Source organism: Haliotis asinina, chromosome 3, assembly GCF_037392515.1.
Source record: "Haliotis asinina isolate JCU_RB_2024 chromosome 3, JCU_Hal_asi_v2, whole genome shotgun sequence".
NCBI lineage: Eukaryota > Metazoa > Mollusca > Gastropoda > Lepetellida > Haliotidae > Haliotis > Haliotis asinina.
This window is the reverse complement of record NC_090282.1, coordinates 25,399,291-25,419,027: the sequence shown is the minus strand read 5'-3', so window position 1 is coordinate 25,419,027 and position 19,737 is coordinate 25,399,291. Positions and strand designations below refer to the sequence as shown.

The following is a 19,737-nucleotide window of genomic DNA, read 5'->3' as shown; positions in this document are numbered from 1 at the left end:
CAAACACATTGGTCTAATAAGTATACTGGTTTGCTGAAGCAATAATGTATGAAGCTGGTAAACTGATAAATGGAGCTGATAAATCTGAATGTCAGTTGCATTTTCTGCCACGTGGATGGAAAATGAGAGAGTTCACTTTTAGCAATATTCCAGCAATATCACAGCAGGGGACATCAAAAATGGGCTTCACATATTGTACCCATATGAGGTGTGATGCACAAATGCTCTAAACCACTAGAAAGAAAGAAAATAACCGGCTATAAACTTTACCATTTTTCTGAAACAACGATAAGCAGAGCTGATAAATTTGTCTTTTGTTTTTGTTTTGGGGGTTTTTTTAAGGAAAAAAATACAAAAAACATAATGAGTCTTTACTATTTTGTTGTTGAAGTCATGATACACAGCAGTGATAAATCGGGTGTTGTCTAGTGGTTTTCTGTCACACAGAAGGAGAGAAAAGCCACAGGTAATAAAACTCTACTATTTTCTTTAAATGAGGATGAATAGAACTGATGAATGAGCAGGTGAGTTTTGTTTTCTGCCACATGGAAGGAAAGGACAGAAACATGTAATAACACTTAAGTATTCTGCTGAAATGATGACGAAATAACTGATGAATCAGCAGGTGAGTTTTGTTTTCAGCCACATGAAAAAGATACAGGTAATCAAACTTAACTGTTCTCATTGTTTTGTTTTGGGCCACACTATCACTATCTCACTTTCAACCTGGCATACATCGTGAAAAAAGTGTTGCAGGTCTGAGACAACGACCAATGTCGTGACGCCAAATGGCAAAAATACTTAAAACTTGTACCAAACTTGATTCTGTGATTCAAACCAACCATCACAGATTTCTGGCAGCATTAAGGGACACATCTCAGCACATGAGTTTGTGCTGCTTCAGACAACTTGGTCTCCATTTCTCACCAACAGATTAGCGTGGTCCTTCAAGTTCTCATTTCATTTCTCTGTGCACCAGACAGACTAAACATGGACATATGCACTTAGTGAAGCAAGTGTTTTGATTTGTCTGGTTTATTGATTTTTGGTAAGCAAACACAGTAAACTGTCATTATAATGACCTCAAAGGGACCATTAATTTGTGTGTTATAACTCAAGTTCTCTAATTTTAAATATGACATACATCAAATGGTTTGGACCAAAAGATTTAGATTTGCCAATTTGTTATTATTGCCAGTATGTTATAACCTTGATTGTCATAAATGCAGTTTACTGTAACCAGGGAAATCAATTTTCAGCTGAAAATGTAATAGTGTGTTTTTGAATGGGGGTTCACACAATTCACATAATCAATCAGTTTGAAATTAAATCGGTGGAAATCTGCGGATCTACAGAATATCGCCATCCCTGTGTAACTTTTTATAATGGAAATAAATATAATATAGTGTTTGTATAGTTTTGTGTTTTATTTATTAGTTGGTATGAAGGTATCTGGGTTAGTTTGAATGGTGAGGAAAAAGACAAAAATATACAGTGTAAAGCGCAGAATGATGAGTGTTTTTTCAATGATATAGTCCCGAACATACTTTCGCTATGGTTTGTCCTGTTCATATAAACATAGTAGAGGCCACATAAAATACCTCTGAACAAGTAGGATTCTGTTTAATAGTGACCCTAGTTTTGTATGATTTTTAAAGTTGTATGGTTTTCAAATTGATCAACACTTGAACTGGCGGTGAGTCAATACCAATAGTCTGTCACAGGTAATGATAAAATACACAAAAGCAGATAATCCCTGAAAATTCTAAATACAGACATTTATCCTGAGTCCTTCTGTTTCTAGTTATGAGTGACTAGAATAGCATAACATACCATGATATGGAAATATAGAACCAATAACAAAATACATAAAACAAAACAACATCCCTTGTGTGAGACAATATTGCACAGAATTAATAACAACTGATACAATCATGGGACATCAATGAAAGGTAAGATGGAAAACATTATAACTAGCTAACACATGATGTGGAGCACATCGTGGTTGGATGATTACATCATCAATCCCTTGTCACCAAGCATATCATTGTAGCCATCTTGACTTGTTATGCAGCACTGACCTTAATTAACAACTTTCTTCATCCAACACAAATCTGTCATTTCATTTTCTGTGCTTACGTGAATATTATTTAAACATCTATGAAATGATATCCAGATTTATCTCCCTGCCCCTCCCAAATGTGATACATGCCCAGATGGTGCAGACCACACCCAACCACCCACCCCTTCTCCCTCTCCCTAGAAAAGCATTTGCCTCTACACCTTGGCCCTACACATGCACACACACGCCCTTTTCCAAAATCCTAGATCCACCATGGTGCCCACAGTCCATGAGTTCCCCTTTTAAATACAAGTAGACAAAATGAGTTTTTCTTATTCTCAATACTGTTAAAATACACTACTGTCAATTCTTTGGAAGTTGTGACCTAACCTTTGTTGTGTCCTAGACACTTATTAAACATATCCATTTCATATTTCTGTAATCACATCCACAGTGCTGAAATCACACTCAAGAAAATATACAGATAACTTTACAAGTAATACTTGATTCGACATAATGAAAATCAACTTGGTTCAAATGGACATTTCAGCAGAAGAGGAGGGTTTGTCACACCATCACATGATCATGACCGCAGCTACAGCCTGATGTGAAATGTGCTGAAACAAAGAATACCATACTAGATACAGCAACGGTGTATATGGATTTTAAGTTTTTAACTGCTGTTAACAGGGCAGGAGCTTTACAAGATGTCAGATTACTGTGGAGGAAAGAAAAAATCTGGTGTACATATGGTTACAACAAAGTGTAATGAAGTTAGTTACGAACCCTGCCTCACTTGATTGAAACACGCCACAATGAGAAACATTTCAGCTTCATAACAGAGGTCTGTAAGCAATCAAATCTAACATGCAAGAAGCAGCTATCAGGAGTGGTCACACTCACTGACTTGGCGGACACACGTCATTGTAGCCCAGTTGCATAGATCGATTCTCTTGCTGTTGATCACTGCATTCTCTGGATCAGACTTGATTATTTACAGACCAATGCCACAAAATTGGAATATCGCTGTGTGCAGCCTGTAACTAAACCCCTTCACTCAAACCTGACACCAACATTCCAGTGATTGGTACTGTGATCAGTTCATCTTCATTATAGGTGTCACCCTTCAAGCAGTCGGCCTTAATGCACACCACACCCCTCTCTATAAGGAGGAAGCTAATACCTGTCATGATTTCAACTCACTTGAGAAAGTCTGGTGCTCTGGAGATGACATGCTCAAACTCGATGTATGACAACGATCCATCATCATCTAAATCTGTCTCCTCCAACACCTGAACAAAAGAACCATATCACTATCACTGTGAGCAAAGCTGATAGAACAATAAACAACTCACCAATATCACCCATACCATCACTATCAGGGTGAGATAATTACACAATAACTGTAAACTTGCATCTCACCAATATCACCCATACCATCACTGTCAGGGTGAGATAATTACACAATAACTGTAAACTTGCATCTCACCAATATCACCCATACCATCACTATCAGGGTGAGATAATTACACAATAACAGTAAACTTGCATCTCACCAATATCACCCAAACCATCACTATCAGGGTGAGATAATTACACAATAACAGTAAACTTGCATCTCACCAGTATCACCCATACCATCACTGTCAGGGAGAGATAATTACACAATAACTGTAAACTTGCATCTCACCAATATCACCCAAACCATCACTGTCAGGGTGAGATAATTACACAATAACAGTAAACTTGCATCTCACCAGTATCACCCATACCATCACTGTCAGGGTGAGATAATTACACAATAACAGTAAACTTGCATCTCACCAATATCATCCATACGATCACTATCAGGGTGAGATGAAGTGATATAACAGTAAACCTGCACAGCTAACAGTGTCACATGTCTGATCTTGTGACACACCACACCGCATTTAAAATGTATTGCCTTGGTGTCACAACACAGGATTCCTAACAATAACACAAGAAGGCAACTGATTTCTAATGATGCTAACTCCTTGCTGTCAAGGTAACTAGCCTGCAGAGATAAAAGGAAACATAATTCCAATCTGAAGACATCTTGCATACACATAGGGTTATCACCATGATACAGTTAACCTACACACTAAGTTCAGTCAGAAAATCCACAAAAATATCTCTGACCCATTCCACAACATAACAGCAGCAGTCAGATGAGTGAGGTGTGTTCAATGAATCTATGAACAGTACTGTAGCTACACCATTGTACATCAGTTTGATATGGGGGGTAGGCCTGAGTGATGCAGGTCTCAGTTGTTTGCCACACAGCCTATACCAACAATGAGTGTATGGAGCTGAAAAACCTAGAATCAGGTCAATTTGTGATATAAACCCACAATCCAAGGTTTCTGGTGTGCCCAAGGTATGCAACTCTGTAAAGCAAACTGCTGCAAATTTCATTCTGGGACACCCACGGTCCTGTACTCATCTGAGGAGTCAGATCCAACATGTAAAACCTCACATCAGGTATTATTCCACTTGTCAAACACTCTGATATAGTACTTCCTGTTTCACTTGACTTACTTAGCCTGTATAAGCAAAGGGACATAACTCTACATTCTAATGGAAGTGTTTGAGACCCCTGTACCACCTATGCACCTATTTCCAGGATGAATTCTATGACTGGACTGTGCACACAGGACAACTTTCTATAACAAGGGAAATGATCTAACCTTGTCCACAACAAATGTCACCTCCTCTGTAGACAGCTCCTTCCCTGACAGACAATAGAGTGTCTTCTCTAGATCCTCTCGATTCAAGTAGTTGTCACCATCAAAATCTGAGTAGAGGCAAACAATAAGGTTTGGCCAAAGAGATGTTTATTCACACATGGATGATAAGATGATGCAACAGTTATCAACTAGAATGAATAAGGATCTCATCTTTCACATTAAACTGACATACCCCTGTGACGATCTTGTTTGTAAATGGTCTTCAGCTTACTCTGTATGTCAGAAGAGCCAAAGAACAGGACTGGGTTGTCGGCTTGGTTGATGCATGTCATCATTTTCAAACTGCTTGGCTCAATGTTCATTATCTTAATCAGTAGATTGTTTGAATACGAATAAATTTCTCACAGACTTCTGTCCCATAGCTGGGATATTTCCCCATCAAACAAACAAATTTCGCATACATTTACTACATCCATCTAAGAACTTTATCAAAGAAACATAATTTTCATCTTACAACAACTCCCATTACTATACCATAGATCCTAAATGCATAGACAGTTTTGATGTCCCGAGGTGCAGCCTCGCTGAAGATGGAAAACATGTCCAGAAAGTCATCGAATGACATGCTCCCACTACCATCCTCAGAGAACACCTCACAGATACGGCGCTTGAATGGATTCTCCTGCAAGAGCATAATGACATTGACAAGTCTCTCTACAAGTCAACCATAATTTGACAAAAGAATGGCAACAACAAGTCCTGACCAAAAGCTTTGAAATGATGTTATGGATGTGTTTACCCATGGGTGATGTGCACTTTTAGAGTGTCAGGTTGATGTAACAGTGAGTGAGTGAGTTTAATTTTACACTGCCACTAGCAAGATTTCATCAATGTCAAAGTGGGTAACACCGGCAATGGGCTCCACACATTACACCCATGTGGCGAATCAAACCCAGGTCTTCTGCACGACAAGCAAATGCTTTAACCACTACTGTCTGTTTGGATCAAAAGCAGGCCGATGAATTGCAATGTATCTTGAAACTAATAAACATATTATACGCAATGAAATGCTGATCATAACCCAAACAGCAGTTTTTTTGCAGAATATATGTCCTAAAATAATAAAGTTGTTTAACAAACTATGGATAAAATACTGACACAGTTCACTAACTGTTACGAGGGGGGAGTGTAAAGAGAGGAACTGCCAGGTATGCGAGAGAAAGGATGAAGAGGGCACAGTATGGGTAAATTATTCTGTAACTTTGTCAGTACATGTGCATGTGCTCTCCATACACCCTAAACATTAAAATCTCTAAAAATGTTAACCTTAAATGATTCTGTCCTCTTAGCTGCTTCCTGTAAGATGATTACTGCCCAAAACAATCATGAACACCTATTTTTTTAAATATTAACTTTGAACTTTGTGGTCATCAATCAGAGGTAATCATTGTGATTTGAAACTTTGGATTATGTTGACTGACCAAAATAGACTACTGAAACATGTTAAGGGGTCAATATGCCACCCACCATCATATCAACTGAGTGTAAATTCAACAATTCCTCTAACTTCACCTTACTTATCTTTGTAAATTTGTGACCTAGTCCTCAGTCCAGCTGGTTTGAAACAAATTGAATCTCTTGAAAGGTTGGTGCTAAATTTAAGGCTGAAAAATTCATCATCAACCAACAGTGTACCTTGAGTTCTGACATGTTCTCTATGGTTTCCACTGGGATCTTGAGTGTCCTCGTCTCACTACCAGTCATGTCAAAAGGAATCTGATCAGGATCCAACATCTGGAAGCGTTTGAACACCCTGCACAGAAATACATACAATGATAATTCATTGAGGAAACATACATATGACATTCCAGTGTTACTTCCCAAGGTATCATTATGACACGCTGATCACAATAATGAAATATAGTACATGACTTACCTCAAAATCTCTTTTCGGGTAAAAAATGTGCAGTCCTAAAAAACAAAGAAGAATGTTGTTTATTGAGTGTGCCTAAGCTCCTCTCAGTGTTCTGTCATCTCTATGTGCATTGTCATTGAGTAAACCCACTCATCAGCCCAGTGCTGTAGGGAGTTTGTGTGATAAACAATGATGGCAGCAGCACATTTTACAGCAGGTGCCAGTTTATGAAAGCACTTTTGTATTAAATATATTTTACATTTTGCTTTCAACATAGTTTTTAGGGATAGATGAAATTATAAATGGGACCTAATGCATATCAATATTTTTTTCATATATCAACTTGCATGATTCTCATAGGAATGGAATATATTTATTACATTTTTCAAAGCAGTAAAAATGCATTACATCAACATCCATTCACACTTTCAAAACACCTATTATTTAAAATTCAAAATTAATCATCAATAAACCTACAGTGCACTATTATTTTTATTTATTTTTATTTTTTATCTTTTTTATCTTTTTTTGTCATATCCAAGGTCAAGGCCATGGGATCAACCATAAAACATGTCATTCTGGTGGTGAAGTCTTAAGGAGAGTCAGATGGAGAGTTAGTCCACCATATAACTAGACGACTTCACACTATACCAAGGTGTGCTCGATGTAGGCCTTGGCTGGAGGAATTTATTCATATGAACTAATGGAGAGTATGAGTTCGAATACAGGTTTAAACATTGTTGGTAACTATGTTGTAATTGTTAATTCGAGTGATTCTATAACAAGCAATCTGACTGCCGTACAGGTAGTAACCTGTCTTAGTGTATTCTACTAATTAGTTTAGCTAGCTGAACTATCTACTATAATCAGCAACCAACCAACAAATCCGTTACGCAATAAGATTTATCAATTAACGAAGTCACTAATTCTTATAACAAACAGTGAGGGGTTTTAACATACGTTTCATGAAAAGGCATAGCATTACAAATCCAGTAATACACCACTGTCATCATGCTTGTCGCCAAAGTTGACATCATTATGATAATAATCATTACAGACCTCGTCATACCGATGAATCGCACACTGTCACTTGCCTGATATGCTTCTAACTGATCCTCGGTGAACGTTGTAGCTTTGTTTCCCATGTTGATCACGCTATTAATCAAAACAATCCGTTAGATTCATGCGATAATGATAGAAGTTGATAGCTAAGTTTCTACGTTCCTTCCTCCGCAGTCGATGACATCCTCGTTCTGAACATCGATGTATGATTTAGGTTTTATCGGTTGATGGTGCATTTTGCAACGGGGCCGGCGTAATTATCCGATCTTTGCCGAATGAAATGTTTGCCGTAAACCAGGTTTTGTTGTCGTAAATAGTAAGGACCAATCACGCGAGTGTCATAGCAAAGCATATGCTCATGTGGAGCATATCATTTGCTTGAAAGTCCCTTAAAACGTAATAAATAGGATTGGTGTTTACAATAACATTGCTGATCATTCTACAGTTCACATTAACGACATTCGAACGTTACCATGGCAACGAAATATCTCTGGTTAAATTGCTCTTTTTGGCAAAGCTATTTACAAGTGAGTATATACATACACAGACTGAAGTTTATGGTGGTCTAATGTAATAAATAGGTTTCCAGTTTCCTTCTTCTGACATTTTTTTGTGTTTAGACAAAACTAAAAGAATAGTCAGTAGAGGGTAGTCGGGTATTGCCGAACGCTTAACATCACATCCAGCCTAATTCGCGTTGTTTCATTATAGGCATTCATATGTACATGTAATGCAAACAGAACCTTTGAGTTTAAACAAATTCACAAACAATGGCGATGACGTCCTGTCCAACATCCCTGGTGCTCATACACATTTTACATCATCCTTTCCATTTTTCTTACTTATGTCGAATGTCGACTCTTCCGAACATCTATGTCGGGTTATTACGAAAATAACATATGCTATAAAAATTAGTTACTGTTGAACTACCATTGCTCAGTGTTTTCAAACGTGTACAATAGGTTAGGGTATTCTTTCCTCGTCCCAGTAACAAAAATCTGAAAACTATGCAAAGTTCAGAAACCGGAACGAAGATTGAGTTCCTGGATGACAGACCAGCAGTTTCAGTTTATATGTACGGCGTGTTGTGTCTGTTTAGTAACAAGACGGAGGATATAAAACGTAGATTATCCCTGGTAGCGGGAATTGAGTTCCTGGATCGACAGGCCAGCCGCTGCAGTATGTATAGATGTAACCAACACAACCTGGTGTAAGTAGCTCTTTGTTTTACTGCATATTATTCACACGAAGGTATCTCTGATAATGTCGGATAGAGAGTCAGAGAGTCGGGTTTATCGCGTCTAGTGTCTTTTTACATGATGTCGAGGCCAAGGATATTTATTCGGTAAAGGACGACAGGACAAACTTGTGAATGACTAGTATATTTTCTACTGTGCAGTCCATACAAGGCCAACGAAGCCTTGTATTATGGTGTAGAATTGTGTGATGGTGGGAAATAGACATAATGCTATGGTTAGAAAGAGTCCCTGTTTGGGACACACAGGTTGTCATTGCCCTCTCACCGCCAGTGCACGATTCCGCGACTTTCGCTTGTTTCTCTGTTTTTCTTTGTGTTCCAGGGGCGATTGCGTAGCCTAGTGGATAAAGCGCCGGGTTCGATTCCCCTCATGGGTAATATGTGTGAAACCCATATCTAGTGTACCCCGCCGTGATATCACTGGAATATTATTGCTAGAAGCGGCGTAAAACCATAATCACTCACTCGCATTGTGTTCCAATTAAACAATTAATATTTTCTACGTTAAACGACGCGTGTTGCTTAGGGATTTCTGAAGTTATACAGACAGAAACAGCTGTCACGATCATCAAGTAGAGGAAACTATACTCAGTGGACCTTTTGTTTGATAATAGACGTTTGTTCTATCATAAACATCGCGGTATATGGAGGATAAGATTCTATTGCGTGTATCTCAAAGAGTTTTGAAACACTGAAATAACATTCTGATAATAATACTTATCAACGTAAAATTACAAGTTGTCCGCACTTTGCTTCGTTATTACGCATGGTAAATCATTGTCCATCTTAAAACCAGGAATATTTTACTTTGAATAAAAATGCAGAGTTATTCTCAGAAAAAAGTTTTCTTTATAAAATGCCCATTTTCTCTGACAAAATATAAACTGTGTCATTGGCTACGTTAAATGATTTTATTAAAACAATGTGAAACTGTGAACAGTGTAGTCTAATTAGGTTTGACTGCATCAAGTTGAGGCTGTGATTTTCATTCAGGGCCTCTAGATTTTAAATCCTCCAGTCGGCAGCAGGTGTCGCAAACATGGCTCTGATGCGATCCTTTTACGACCGCTTCATCCTGAGAAAACGTCCGTCTTCTCGAAGAAAGGTTGAGATAGCTGGAGGTTGAATTCTAAATATCAAACTGTCATTTAATTGCTAAATTTGGTATAATTTGCTAGAAAATATGCTCCGAACCTAATTATGCAATGAAAATAGCAAGTCAAGTCGGCATTTGATTGACAAGTGGCGCCCCGTTTGTAAAAAGTAATATGTCAATAATAGTTATGGTGAAAGTAGAGCCGTGAAGGTCCCGGGGTAGAATAGGCCTTCAGCAACCCATGCTTGCCATAAAAGGTGACTCTGCTTGTCGTAAGAGGCGACTTGGTTGACACATGTCATCGGTTCCCAAGTGCGCAGATCGATGCTCAGGTTGTTGATCACTGGATTGTCTGGTCCAGACTCGATTATTTACAGACCGCCGCCACATAGTTGGAATATTGCTGAGTGCGACGTAAAACTAAACTCACTCACTCTGAATAAAGTAAATTGTTTAGTTTTATTATTCAGTATGTATTTATATAGTAAATTCACACAAGATTAGTATCAAATATGATGAGAAGCAAGATAAGGGAAATAACCGCGTAACATAAATACCGTCTCTTGCTGTCATATCCCGTATCATACGATACGCGCACAAACCACGGTATCCAACCTCTTTAATTATGCGAGCTCTTGCAATGCCATAGGGAAATTTGTGACTCCTAAAGAACGATATCAGTATAAAAGGCATAACATGTAGATGGTAAACAACAACTGATGAAAAATATCCGAAAGATGAGCTTTCACTGTATTAGACAATTTCACGAGACACGAGAAGCTGATATAAATTTGCCATTTGCAATTTGCTTTCTGTAACTGTCCCGCTTCTCACTCACTGATGAATCATGAATACCCTTAACAGGCGAAGGAATCGGGACTGGGGGCAGCTTTAACAAACCAACCAACCATTATCTCTCTGCAATGAATCCCCAATCCCAAAGGGGAGAGACATTCATGAAAATGTTATTGACAGCAAAAGGAAACTGGTTGAGACTGACTTTTGACTGAAGTTACGTTTTCAGATCTGGTCAAACATCAGCTCACTGCACATTTACGAGATAAAGGTAAGTTGCAGAGGGAAAACCAGGTTCCATGGATAGTCAACGTCTTTATTGGCTTTCCTTCATCTTTACAACTTCTAAATTGCCCCTCAAAGAAGCTGTAGAGGTTGACACCGTTATATAACCTCATACCCCACTCCACCTGACCCCCAGTGAGGTGTTTATGGAGGTGGTGGTGGTTTTGGGTGTGTACAAATCATGCATGGACTTGCACATAAAGTCACCAAGTTAAGACTGAGTTGTTGTGGGCCTTGTCTTAATGAACAGAAATATCTAAATTTATATGGTGGGCGTTTCTGGATCACACATGAGCGGCACTGTGACTCTTTTGGAAGGCACCCGAACTACACCCCCCGTTGACACAAACGAGAATTATGAAAGAATGCGGTAAAGGAAGATACTCTTGAAAACTGGAGAGTACGTATCTGAGTAAAATGGAGAGTACGTCTCTGTTGTATATATATATATCTTGTTGAACAAATATATTGACCCCGTTCTGCAATGCTGCATAGCTCGGACTTCTACCAGCTGTGTACTGTGATAGATAAGACAAGTTCAGGTTGTACTTTGGTGAAACAACAATAGTAGTCTACAACAGTAAAAACCAGGATCAGGAGAGTGAACCATGTTGTAGATATTTCTATAAAACATGCCAAAACTAGGAGTGATATTCCAGCTATATTGCGGTGGTCTGTAAATAATTGAATCTGGACCAGACAACCCAGTGATTGTCGATCTAAGCAACTGGTATACGAAGACGTACTAGTATTTCAACCAAGTCAGCCATTACACTGAACGTGCTCTTAGTTACCAAGTCTTGTCTCAAACAAATAACGTCAATAATGCTAGTGCAGGCGATGGACATGAAGAGAGTTCAACCAGTCACAAGCCCTAACCAGGGAGCACATCTGCCCGGCACTGCGATATACTGATTAATATTCTGTGCCACTATCCACCCAACTGGGTTCCATCATCATCGCTATCCGGTGCTAATTACCCCCATTGCTCTGAGCTCGGCGCGTATCCCATTGTAGACTGAGCCATACTCCTGGCTATTATCTGTCCATTGCCGACCAACTACAACCTCCCTTGTTAAACGTCCACTTCAGCCGGTCTTACGAGTTCATGCAAGGCTATGTGCTTCATAGCGTTCACTCATCTCCTGAAGGAGGAATCATATACTCCAAAACGCCCTGTTCCACATATGGAGAAAATGGCGTCCAAACATCTCCTACCTTTAGGGTTCAATTCTAACGATTCAACGATAGTACAAATCCGATTTGATAATGCATCCAATGTCTGCTATCCTTTCAGGTACAATTTAGATTTGCCTAGAAATTGTGACTGTAATTTTGTTACACAGAGGTTTTAAGCTGTTCTGGAATGCTTCGGGTTATCGTTTGGTAACTGTGGAACCCGATACCTCTGCTCCATTTGTTGCTATGGAAACACAGTGGTTTATGCAGAGAGTTGTAGTTTTAGGATCTCTTTTCCTCTCGTACTAAGTTCTGTTTCACCTTGGAGTCTAATAATAGCTGTTTGAAAAAAGGTAATTACGTATGTAATTAAGACAATGTAATAAGGAATCCAGACCGTTGTGAAAGAGAGCAGAAATTCTGCTATATATTGGTAAAGAAATCCGTTAAAGCGTGTGTCGCGATCTTTATGCCTCTCCATGTCTCTCCGGTCGGACTGACGGTATGTAGACGCAGATGCACAAGGGGATTACATAGGTTCACTGAAATGCAGATCTAGAAGATGTGAGTGAGTTGAGTTTGAAATAACTTAAAACAGTACTTCAATCATGTCAGTTTCTGGAAAGTCAATAAAGTAAATCCAGTCATTAAGTGACAATGAGCTCACAAACAAGGGATCAGTACTTGCAAGCGTATGAGATTCGAACCAACAATCCTCGGATGCTGACTCTGCGAGTTTAGCATATCAGACCACCACCTCCAGTGATCCCTTGTTCCAGTTCATGGTGTGTTGTTGAACACTTGTATGCTTTCATAATAGGTATCCTAGTGTATCACAGGCGGTGTAGCATGTAAAATAACCTTGCACAAAATCTAGCCATCTGATTATCTCATCACTTTGTTGTAAACACCAGCAAGACGACATGATGACATACATTATGTTATATGTGTTCACATGTTTTATTGGCACAAATGGTCAGTGGGGCGGGGCAAAAATTGAGACAGTCTTCTATATACAGGCATAGATATATTAAAGTTTACGTTTAATGCGTGTGCGTGTGTGTGTGTGTGTGCGTGTGTGTGTGTCAGTGTAGTGTTACACGTCAATTATATACAATATCATGCGAAAATGTTGTCTGACGCTATCGTCTGACTGCCATGACTTTATAGAATATTCGACCCGTGAAGGACCCGGGGTAGAATAGACCTTCAGCAACCCATGCTTGCCATAAAAGGTGACTATGCTTGTCGTAACAGGCGACCAACGGGATCGGGTGGTCAGACTCGCTGACTTGCTTGACACATGTCATCGGTTCCCAATTGCGCAGATCGATGCTCATGTTGTTGATCACCGGATTGTCTGGTCCAGATTTGATTATTTACAGACCGCCGCCATATAACTGGAATGTTGCTGAGTGAGGCGTAAAACCAAACTCACTCACTCACTCACTATAGAATATTCATACGATGTACCAGCGGTAGCTATGGTGTTAATGAGCATAATGTGAGTGTTTGGGGTAGTCAGGAAAGAAGTGAGTGAGTGAATGAGCTTAGTTTTACGCCGTTTTAACAATATTCCAAACATATCAGGGCGAGGGCCACCACAAATGGGCTTCACATAGTGTACCCATGTGGGGAATCGAACCGGACGCTTTAAATGTAAGGCTTCCCCACCACCCCTGTAACACAAAAAAATACAGAGAAAACAGCAAAGGACAGGGAATCAATGGGATGTGATTGTCCTTTTTAATCACCTATTGTGTTACCTGTGAAATAGTAACCGGTGAACGGTCGGTTTTCCTTCCCCAAGCAACCTGAAGTGGGTTCATAATGATCTTGCTTCACAAGTAGACTGAGCATGACAAACAGGGAACACCAGGGATTGTCAGTCCGAAGAGGACTGGCCTTTGTTTATTGTAACAGATATCTTTAACACCCTTCCAATTTCTACCTACCTTTACGCGCACGCACGTGTGTGTCCGGAAGGTTTATTAAACCTCTATCGAAGCTCTCGCATGCAAAAGAAAAGTCACTGGAAATGACATTTAAGCATCAATGGAGTATTTGAACCTTTTTATAAATATACTCAAGTCAAGTTTGAGGAAAACATAAATCGTGGTCGTATAGTCTGTATTGCCCTATAAAGTGTTGTTTGAGAGGTTCGCAATGTTTTTGTTCGTGGAAAGGGGGAAGAGATCACACAAACACAACATTGAAATTGAGACGCACGTGCATTATGCATGCATTCAGGCATAAATTACCGGCTTGAATGGCAGTCGTTCACTTTTTCCTCCAGAGATACAAGTACATATGTATGGTACCTCAATATGAGCAGCTAACTAACATTAAAAACTACAGAAACAGATAAGCAGCGGCATAGAGACAATTGGGTCATGTAGCAAATAAGGTCAAGGTCAATACAAGGAAGATCTGGAATAACAGATTCTGACAAGCAGATTGAATACGAATCAAACGATCTCCATGGTTAGAAAAGATGTCTTTGAAAAAAACTTGTTGTAAACAAGAACTGAGAGTTCGTAAACCCCCTCGCATGCCGGTTGCATGTTCGTATAGACATAAAACGTTGATCATTATGAGCGCTCAGCTGAAAAACAAAAACGATTGCCTAATAATTGATATGCCTTGACATTCAAATGCACATTGTGACCCACCTTTTCAAACAACTCCATATCTGACACACATTGATGTCATGGCATCCGTTCAGACCATTGTCCTACCCAGCGTTCCATGCGCCCAGCACTGAACAGGTCTCTGACACAGTCCAGCGCCATTCGGTGCATCGCAAGGGCGGTGGGTAGCCTAGTGGTAGTAGTTCGTCTCACTGAAGACCGGGTTCGATTCCCTATATGGATGCAATGTGTGAAACCCAATTCTGGTGTGCCCCGCCGTGATATTTGAATATCACACACTCAGTATTCGTCACATCAAAGCCCTTTCAACATTGCAAATGGCATGCACGAGTCAAAAGCAATGGCGGACCTTACACCGAGTTTACGAACCCATTCATTTCCTTCCTGAAAGTACCCACTGTTGGCAAAACTTTGAAGCGTTCATTTGCTTGTTGTTAGTCAATTCACGAAAGTGGTTGTGAAGGAGGTGTTCTTCCGGCGGCAAAGGAAAGCGAACTTTGATTTGATCATTCAAAACGAATCTAGTATATCGCGTGTGTACATATAGGCCTATCAGTGGACAAATACACATGGCAAACATATTTTCAAATGATTAGAGATAAAGAAACTCTTGGAAACTCTTGCACTTAATTCTGATATACATTTTACACCTTTAGAGGATGTAATTTAAATTACGAAATTCAGTATAGTAAAGCGCTATTTTTAAAACTTAGTGCATCAGATTAGAAACCAGGGACATACACCTGTTCGTTGATATTATGATTATCTGAGGGTGTAACGATGCATCGAACTATTGATTGATCGCGATTGTGAGACCGCTGATAGCATTTATCGATAGGTGCATGAAATGACGATCCAACTATCGATACTATCGCTTTAATTTATAAAATAAATAACGGTAACTACAGTCGTGCTACTCCCGATATAGTCAGTTTCATGTAAGCGACAGCATTTTTCAGTGATGTAAGGGTTACCAAAATGGCAGCTCAAGCAGACAGCGGGTATTTTGCAAATTTTGAAATCGTAAACAATACGTCAGCTGTATGGGAACACTTTATGTTTGTGAAAACAAATAAAGTGGACAAGAAACAAGCAGCATGTCGGAGGGGTAAGCTAGTATTGAAGTATTGTGGAAATACAACCAAGTTGACTGATCATGAGCGTCGGGGGCACGGTGTTGATGCGCTCGCCCCTATCGAGGGTAGGCCTGAGAGAGACAAACAACCCTGACAGTTCTAAATGACAACTCTACTCTAAGCTCGTCGTCAAAAAGAGCAAGAGACATTTCGGCAGCCATTCTTGAATTTATTGTGAAAGATTTGCGGCCATTCAGCGTTGTCCAAAATGATGGGTTTAGTAACATGTTGAGAGTTTTGGAACCACAATCGCTCGCGACTGTATTTCTACCATTCTGCTTTGTCCACGTTGTATGAGACTGTTGAAAGTGAGGTGAGAAATGACCTTCCCTGTGCTGAGAACGTCTCACTTACAGATGATCTTAAATCTGCACAGACTCTTGTTTCTAAAGTAGACCAACATAACTGTTACCTGCCTTCATCACAATATTTGAGTGAAATCAGAGTTAATGTGAAATATTGCCATTTGCCAATTATGTTAACCTATCACCAAGCTATCTGCTGACAGATTTATTTGTGAGATTTCTTGATACTTTCATAGTGACAAAAGGTTGTTGTCTCCTATAAATGTTGATTCTGTTGACTGTTCAGTGCACTGGGTGTTTTATTATTCATTTATATGTTGTCAAATCTAAAACATGTCTACCAGTGAAATGTTTAATTTTCAACCTTTACACAGGGTAAGTGTTTTCTGTTGTAACTGAAAGGTGACCATTTGTCACAAATGTGACAGAGCCAGTATTTATTTTCTTATTTTGTATGTTATTTTATATACAAAGTTGAGAGGATGAAAGATTATGCAAACCACAGTTATAAATAATATTAAATCCTGTGTGAACGTTAGTCTGTCGTACATACCCTGAAGGATATATATCCAAGAAAGCCCACACAAGTCTAGAAAATGTGGCAAGTCTAGATTTCCATAGCTTCTGAAAATGAAGAAAGTCTCAGGGCTCCATTTCATTATATTATTTGTTTTCACTATGAACGTTCTTTTTTTCAGTAAAATATATTCATTTAAGGAGACTAGCTGTTGGTCTATGTGAACGTCATCATGACCACTTGACCAATACTGATATAAAAGTTATAAGTAATAAAGAGCTTAACACATTTTATGGTCTAAGTAGTTTAAAGTAAAAGAAGTTGGTAGAAAAGGGCCTGTTCATCTGAAATGTGAATATTGTCTTTAACTATCGCAATAGTAGCAAGCAAGAGTCTATCGATAATAGTTCCTTGACATAATAGACACCCCAATCAGATCATTATCACATAAATGCATCTGTTCGTCCGAACATTTAGTACTGTTTCGCAGACCTACAGTTGTCGATACTAGCTACCTATAACAATTTGTTCAAAACACGAGGAACTCTGTCTCTGAAATCAGAAAGCGCTCTCAGCCACTTCAGGCGATTCTAAACGCTGACATTTTTTCACCGACCACTGTATTAACTATGTTCCAGACATTTGTTCTTTGGGGCTGTATGTGTTTTAGTGCCATCTCAAAAGATACGGTTGAAGACACATTGTGACTTGCAGCGAACGAGACACCGGTTAACAGGGGTCAACTAGGTCAGGGACTTTGAACACCCGATCTAATTAGACTCTTCTTATGTCAAACATGGACCAAAAGATATTTGTTCCTTTAGGCACTGTATTTGCTAGTGTCCTCTTAACAGACGTGGTTGAAGACGCACAGTGACATGCAGCTATCGGGATACCATTGTTATTATGTGTCCTGACCACACGGTCTCATTAGTCGCCTCTTACGTCAAGTATGGGTTCCTAGAGACCAACTCTAACCCATAAGCCCTCGTGTCTTTGCAAGGATTAAAGATTAAAACAATTTTGAGATGCCCCCCGCGTCGAAAGTACAATATATCATGACAAGGTCGGACACTTTAGTATACCTCACCCACCTGCTTTGCCGATCGTTTCGCTACCATCGCATGCAGTCGATTAAATCTTAATGTTAAAATAATCATGGATGGTTGGACAATCATTTTTTGCGATCGCGCAATTTGCAATCAGAACTGATTCTAAAATAAACGCATGTTACCGGAAATATTGCCCCGAAAGGTAGCTGGGTCTGGTCTAGCATACCTGGGCCCGGGAACCAACTTAGTATTTCGCGAGACTTACGGGTCCTACTAACAAAGAAACTGACAATGAAGAAAGTGTGTGGCAACACTTAAGGCACATATCCTGTGATAAGCTAACTCAATAGCTTACCCAGAAAAATTATTACAACGATTTGTGAAAACGGACGAAACCTGGTTTCTCCACACTAGACAAACTACAAGTTATCGGGCAGCTGGTCGATCCTCAAGTTTGTCATTTGTTGTTTCTTTGTATTGTCAACCCATTGATACAACATCAGGTAAAAGATTCTAATGAAAGATTTCTGTCCCCAACTCACCATCCACAATCACAACACCTACTACTGGTACACGATGAAACGACTCCAATTCAAACCAGTTACTGATTCCATGATACCCCATGTGAATGTAGCCTCGTTATTAGATTGAACTATTCCCACCCCTTGCTGCGATGTCCTCTCATCATCTCTGTTCTGGCCTTGCAATATCGTTGCTATGTTTGTTTGTTTGTTTGTTTGTTTGTGTTACCGCTGACCGCAGCATTATTCCAGCAGCACGACCGTGGTCTGAATGTAATCAACCACATGACGAAGGGTTGTTGTTGCTACAGTGGGGAATAAGCAACGGTAGCGCGGTCAAGACTGGCTGGCACCAGAGACCATGTAACAGATCTACTATATGGTCTCTGCTGGCACCTTAAACAACAGAGAAGGCTGCTGAGTTGAGCGTTTATTTGGTGAAGGCAGAGTGAAGTAGCCTTCGTCGACTGCAGTATATATACAACTCAGGCCTCCTACTGTTTTACCACAACATTCCAGGTTGTCAGGGATATATCGATGGTCACCCTGGTCGGTTGTTTTATTATTTAGGAATTACGTTAAAGTAGGTTGTATTGCCTAACTAACCCTTAGCGCACAGTCAGACTGACCATGTGTGTCGACTGTATGATGTAAGGTTAACACACGTGGTGTTTCCAGGGAGCGTGACCGTTTACGCCGGCTTGACCAGACTGACTTGCGTAATAGCCTCAGGCTCCCAGATGGAATGACAGTGCAGTTAGTCACATACGTGAAATATAGAATGTCTTGTATGTGGTGGTCAGGTAGCGCAATTTCAACCCTGATTTTACTTTAGAAGTGTTTAGACTAGATAAGTATACGATGTAGTTCCTAGAGAGAAATAAGCAGGAAAAGAAAGCTATGACACACGCAGTGGGGAGGCGATAATGAGAACTGGTATAGTCACCTCGTACAATTATGGGTTGCTGAATATCGCACAGTAGTATTATGAAGCCCGACTGCCAGTTAGAGCCAGCGTCAGTGAATAAGAGAGGGAGAGAGAGGGATGGTCAGATAAGGTCGTACTTTGCATTGGTCACAATGTTTATGTATTCCAAGGTTGAGAGTTGAAGGTTTTATTGTGAAGGCCTCTCAGAAGTAACGTTTATCTTGTGACCGTCGGACGGGCAGATGTTCCGTCTATGGAAGTATCCTT

General features: G+C 39.7%; 2 protein-coding genes across 2 annotated transcripts in view; one reads left to right on the top strand and one right to left on the bottom strand.

Moving 5' to 3' along the window:
- Positions 1-312: 312 nt before the first annotated feature.
- On the bottom strand, positions 313-7,940 carry LOC137277735 (calcium and integrin-binding family member 2-like). Its single transcript, XM_067809633.1, has 7 exons — positions 7,780-7,940; positions 6,707-6,741; positions 6,466-6,583; positions 5,305-5,452; positions 4,771-4,877; positions 3,266-3,354; positions 313-2,679 (listed from the first exon to the last, which is right to left on the bottom strand). Exons 1-7 carry the CDS (start codon positions 7,828-7,830, stop codon positions 2,658-2,660), a joined length of 570 nt encoding a protein of 189 aa, XP_067665734.1. The 5' UTR covers positions 7,831-7,940; the 3' UTR covers positions 313-2,657.
- Positions 7,941-8,900: 960 nt separating this feature from the next.
- The window catches only part of LOC137276697 (uncharacterized), a 52,700-nt gene continuing 41,863 nt past the window's right edge, over positions 8,901-19,737 (top strand). Inside the window, exon 1 of the mRNA XM_067808318.1 lies at positions 8,901-8,957. The gene's annotated coding sequence lies outside the window, so the exon portion shown is untranslated. The remainder of the gene's footprint in view (positions 8,958-19,737) is intronic.

What these genes read in the sequence shown, in the direction of transcription:
- LOC137277735 (XM_067809633.1), bottom strand. Translation starts at nt 7,830, where the DNA reads ATGGGAAACAAAGCTACAACGTTCACCGAGGATCAGTTAGAAGCATAT. An exon ending in AGAACATGTCAGAACTCAAG is followed by an intron (nt 5,453 to 6,465) that starts GTACACTGTTGG and finishes ATGCTCTTGCAG; the next exon opens with GAGAATCCATTCAAGCGCCG. An exon ending in AGAGCACCAGACTTTCTCAA is followed by an intron (nt 2,680 to 3,265) that starts GTGAGTTGAAAT and finishes TCTTTGTTTCAG; the next exon opens with CACATTTCACATCAGGCTGT.